The sequence below is a fragment of the Echinops telfairi genome, unplaced genomic scaffold, assembly GCF_000313985.2.
Source record: "Echinops telfairi isolate 266 unplaced genomic scaffold, ASM31398v2 ScPeMD7_7420;HRSCAF=8458, whole genome shotgun sequence".
NCBI lineage: Eukaryota > Metazoa > Chordata > Mammalia > Afrosoricida > Tenrecidae > Echinops > Echinops telfairi.
The window spans coordinates 53,286,618-53,291,871 of NW_022111320.1; the positions used below are offsets into that span (position 1 = coordinate 53,286,618).

Consider the following 5,254-nt stretch of genomic DNA (forward strand, 5'->3'; position numbering starts at 1 on the left):
CACGGCGTGGCTGGACTCACACGAAGCTGAAAGGGCTGTTAGTGATGAGGAAGAGCTGCTTCCCGTGAGCCGCCAGGCGGCCGAGGACGGCGAAGGTCTCCTCCCCTCGGAGGATGTACTTCTCTAAGGGAGGGCAGCTGAGTGAGGGCCGGGCCGGGGCGGCGCAAGGAGGGTGCAGCTGTGGGCAGCACTCCCGAGCACTTACCCATGTCCCGCTCAATCCACTGGTACATGAGGCCCTTCACATGCACATCTCGGATGGCATCCTGGGGGAAGCGGGCGGTGAGGGTGAGGGGCAGCGGGGCCTGGGCCTGCCCGTGGTGTCCGGATCACACCGCCCTGCCCTCCCAGGGGGCAGGCCCGGCCTCACCGTCACGTCCTTGTAGAGGTGGGCCTGGTCGAACTCCAGGCCGTGGCCCAGGAAGTGATCCACCACACAGGAGAGCAGCGCCATCTCGGGCAGGGAGAAGATGTCCATGAACTGCTTGATGGAGGGGCCCTGGGGGCAGGGGCGGGGTTTCAGCACCCCTCACCCGGCCCACAGGCGGTGTACACCCGGAGGAGGCAGCGGTGGGCGAGGTGAGTACCTTGCCGTAGAAGCCACTCATCTGGTAGAGAGGAATGTGCTGGGTGCCCCCGTACAGGTCGACCACTTCCTCATCAGGCACCGGCTGCAGACCCCTGGGTAAATGCAGACGGGTCAGCCTGGGGCGCCCTTGAGCCTGGGAGGTGGGGGGAGACTGCGGCCAGCACTGACCTGTAGGCCGTCCCCAGCTGCACGTAATGGAAGGCATCGATCTTCATCAGGAGGCTCTGGGGTGGGCGGTGGTAAGGGCTCTGAACCAGGCACTACAGCCTCGCCCCCACCCCGACACCACCAAGGCGGTGTTGCGCCCACCCCGAGGAAGCAAGGCTCTGAGGCCGTGGCGGTAGGCACCCAGGAGAACCCCCACCCCCATACCGGTGAGGCTGGATGGGCCTGGAACCCACCCCGCGGCCCCCTACTCACTTTCTGGATGTCGTAGTGGAGGCCCCGGATGGCAAAGCTGGGGTTGTAGTCATACTTTCGAATCCCTTCTGGGTACTGCGGGGGTGGGGGGAGGCAGGCTGGTCAGCCCACTGGCCAGGGGCCCAGGAGTGCCATGTCCCAGCTGGGTATGCAGGTACAGAGCCCGCCTGGGGCCTGGGCCCCTGCCCGGCGAACCACACCTTGTAATGCTCGATCAAGATGTCCCGGGCAGCATTGAAGATCTCGGGGTGCAGCGCATCTGCATACTGGGCCAACGTGTAGTCGTAGTCAAAGCCGTAGACCTCGACATCGCTCAGACTGATCTCGTTGTTGGCGTAGATGGCGGCCGGGTTCAGCAGGCTGCAGACCTCGGGGGGCAGGAGGTCTAGAGGAACGAGGAACGGGGAATGAGGAGGCGGTGGGGGTGAGGAGGGCTCTCATAGCCTCAGCACCAAGCAGTTGACAGGGACTTTGAGGCGCCCGACCCTGGGAGCCCCACCAACCCTCGCCCTGAGGCTGGGCTAAGTCACAGCTTCACAGCTGTGTGATCCTAGTTGAGGGCTCCCCACAACCCACCTGGGCCAGGTCACCGTCTGTAGGCCCCCAGGTGAGCCCAGCCAGGCGGTGATCACCTCCCCCAGCGGTACAGAACTGACTGTGGCTGTGGGTGCTGGCGGCACCCCTCAGGCAGACAGTCACTCTCAGGTGTACAGGTGTATTCACCTCTGCTCAAATCCCTTTCTGTGCGCCCCTGCTCCCCTCCCCCAGATACACACACACAGGAGAAGGGCCCACTCCTCGAGAGGCCAGAGGTGGGGAGGTACCAGGCCAGGGCCAGCTGCCTTTCTGGTGTCTCTGCCTCTGCTTCTGGGCAGCTGCCCAGTGGGGAAGTGAGAGAGGCCTCACTAAATCGGATTCCAGCCGCCTGCCAGCCCTCCTAATGCTGTTTGCCGATCTGGCCAGGGAACATTGCTAATCACGACAGGCAGGCCGTGCGGTCAGATGCTGCGCCGCTATCCAGTGTCCCCTTTGTGATCATGTGGGCACGGCCACCTCAGCCTTGGCGCCTCCACTGCAGGGCAGGGCTGGGTCTTCTGAAGGGGTCCTGGAGCCCAGTGTGGCCAGAGGGACCCCAGGCTCACCTTTGGTATTTCCAGTGAGGGAGGTAGAGGGAGATGGAGCGTGTAGTGGAGAGGGCAGACCAGATCAGCCCCTAGTATCGCCTCAGGGAAGCCACCTTCCCTCTTGGTTCTCAGCTTGTCTCCAGGAGGAGACTAGAAACTGTCCCAGCCTCTGGGCTAGCAGGTGGCCCTCCATGGGGCACGATCTTTGTAACTCCCACCAAATGACAGGAGGGGCCTGTGGCCCCTCAGGGGGACTGGACAACCTGTTCGTGTTGCACACACAGTCTGGCATCCTTGTGGGGCCCAGAGCACCATGCACGTGCGGTGTCGGAACTTAAGGAAGGCATCGGTCAGTGTCGCCATCCCAGGGCAGACAGGAGAACCCACTGCCCAAGAGAAGGGAGCAGTGTGGTGTGCTTTGGACCAGGGGTCCCCTGCACCGGTAACTTTCTAGACCCAGGAGACGGAAAGCTGTACCAGCAGAGACAATGGAGACGGTGGGAAGCAGATGCAGGAGACTGGCAGGAGATAGTGAGGTGGGCTTCCCGGCCCACAGAGCAGAAGAGCCAAGCATCTTCTGGTGCAGGTGTACTGGTGGGGTGGGCTCTCAGGCCGCAGGACACTTTCCATGAGCAGGCACTGAGGACCACGCAGAGGCCTGCCTGCAGGGATGGCTAGAGGCTGTCCTGAACGAAGAACTGCATCCTGCGTGGTTTCTGATCCTGACGGTTACCAGTTACTTCTCTGACAAACCTGCCTGGTGCGGCATGACCCTGCAGGCCTCCCTGGAACCCAGCGAGGAGGGGAGGGCGAAGGCATGACTGGTGGCAGGCTGGAGGGTGGAATCACTCTGGGGCATGGATCTTGACCCACTCTCCCCAGTGTGAAGTTAGAGAGCTAAGGCCCTCCACTGTGTTGCTTTTCACACTCTGCGGAAGGTATTTGGGGCAGCACCCCCCTCCGCACCCTTGGTGGGTCTGGGATGGATGGGTGGTGAGTTTCACAGAGCCCAGGCCCTCCCTGCCTTCATTCAAGGAGCAATAGGTTGTGGAGAGCGCAAGGGGGGCAGACAGGACCAGGTGGGCAGAGCACTGCTCAGTAGACTGGCCTGAACCTCCTCTTGGCGACAGCCTGGCCCAGCAGTGCTGGGCCCCAAGGCAGGCAGGCATCTGGTGGATGGGCTCTGCGGGTGCCTTGAAGGCCCCTATGGACACTGCGTCCCCCCCCACACCCCACCTTTCCCAGTGCAGGGTGTGGGTGAGGGACCAGGTGGGCCCGGTTGCTCCACAGCCCACGGGGCTGCAACGGCACACTCCTGCTTTGGGCGCACACCCCAGACAGCCGACCTCAGTCCATTAGCGAGTTGGACATGAGATGTCCCTCACTGGCCTCAGTCCCAAGTTCCTGGGTACCAATTCTCCATGCACTCTCCAGGGTGGGAGGGCTCTGCTTGGCATGGAGCCTGCCATAGTCCTGGCCAGACCTCAGGTGTCACCTCTGACCCTGTGGACGCTCCAGGGCAGTGCTCCGAGGGAGTGAGGCAGGAGGGGGAGGTGGCGTCCAGGGTCTGGCCTCCTGACCCAGTTTCCAACCTGGGGTAACCAGAGCCCAGGGCTCATAGAGCCCCCTTCCAGCCACTGCCCTCCTCCTCACTCAGCATGGCCCCTGGCACCTAGTACCCGATGTAGGCACTGTGGCAGCTCTGTGACTAGACTGTGGTACCATCCTCCTGAACAACGCCTGCCGGCACTTGTGCCCCAGGAACATTCATGGCTCATCCGTGTCCAATCCTCCTGATGTACCCATAACTCCTTCTTTCTCGTTAGGAGGGCTTGGGGGGCCAGGGAGGCCGCCACTTGCCCCAAACTGTCCAGGAGCAGGCAACAGCGCTCTTAAATCACCCTGCTCCTCTGCCCAGCCTCCCAAGGTCCCCAAACTAAGGCTGGGGTGGAATGGGGGCGGGACAGAGAGGGCCAAGTGCCAGGAAGGGGCTGCTGCACCCCTGTCTGGGCTCAGGGGCTACCCTGGGGCTTAGCTCCCTGACAAATATCTGCCCACAGGCATTGTTTGCCCAGGGTCTTCCCCAGCCAGTAGAGAGGGATTACAGCCCAGGGACAAGAGGCTGGCTCCTCCTGGTCTTGCAGCACACCAAGGGAAGCAAGAGGTGGCCTCTGCTGGGCCCTGGAGGACAATGCCCAGCAAATTCCCCACAGCACCCTCCCCCACACTTGTAAGGCCGGCTTCTACAGGCCCAGCATCTCTCCACTGGAGCCACATTCAGCACAGGACAACCCCCCACCAACAGGCAGGCAGGCCATGGGGGGCGTGAGGTTCCTGGGGGTGCGCAGGGCTACTTTGTCTCGGTGGCAGACAATGAGAGCCACGTCACCTCTGGGGGCTGCTCCGGAAACAGCCAAGACCAGCAGTGCTTTAGGCTGGACCCTGAGGAGCTGAGAGCCAGCCTGCTGGTCAGTGATAGGGTCACCGCCTGCTGCAGAAGCCACACCACAACCTCACCCAGGCAGTGCACAACTGCGATTGCTGCGGCCCCCAGGACACTTCCCGAGAGGCGGCCTCGGCAGTCACCAACCCGTTTTGCGAGACCCAAGAGGGCAGAGGGGTGAAGTGTTCTGACCAAGGCTGCAGACCCTCTGGATCCCAGATCCCCGGGGCGGGCAGCGGTGGTGGCGCGGGCAACTTGTCCTCGCCCCTCCCAGCATCTCCCCAGCGCGGGGGCCGGGGGGCGGGCTCTGCCGACTACCGCCCAGAGGAAAACAAGGATTGGGGGCGTTCCTGGTGCGGAATGGAGACCGTCGGGGGAGGCAGAGGGGGTCGCACACGAAGGCGGGCTGTCCGGGGACCCAGGGCTCCCCCCAGACAGGGTTCGGGAGATTCGTGGGGACCCCGGGGCGCTTTCTTCAGGGAGCGGCGCCCGGGCCGCCTGCACGCGTGGGTGGAGGCAGACCCCGGGCGCCCCGTCCGCTTCCACTCGGCCCCCGCCCGCGCTCATGCCCTCGGCTCACCCACCGTGCACCAGTCTCCGCATGTCCTGGTAGCGCGCCCACAGGTGCGCGCTGAGATCGGCGCCTCCGGGGGGAGCGGGTCGCGGGGTGCTCGGGCA

At 63.8% G+C, this 5,254-nt stretch overlaps 1 protein-coding gene across 2 annotated transcripts in view; it reads right to left on the reverse strand.

The window, feature by feature from the left end:
• Positions 1-4,684, reverse strand: part of NT5DC2 (5'-nucleotidase domain containing 2) — a 7,610-nt gene extending 2,926 nt beyond the window's left edge. Inside the window, exons 1-8 of one of the 2 annotated variants that reach the window (XM_045297394.1) lie at positions 2,611-4,684; positions 1,210-1,394; positions 1,010-1,084; positions 758-813; positions 588-681; positions 371-454; positions 206-266; positions 21-123 (exon numbers count right to left, since the gene is read on the reverse strand). In XM_045297394.1, coding sequence (XP_045153329.1) covers positions 21-123; positions 206-266; positions 371-454; positions 588-681; positions 758-813; positions 1,010-1,084; positions 1,210-1,394; positions 2,611-2,707 — 755 coding nt within the window. In that variant the 5' untranslated portion in view covers positions 2,708-4,684. Of the gene's footprint in view, positions 1-20; positions 124-205; positions 267-370; positions 500-587; positions 682-757; positions 814-1,009; positions 1,085-1,209; positions 1,395-2,610 lie in introns of both variants that reach the window. The other variant, XM_045297393.1, reaches the window with a different exon arrangement.
• Between the last annotated feature and the right edge of the window lie 570 nt (positions 4,685-5,254).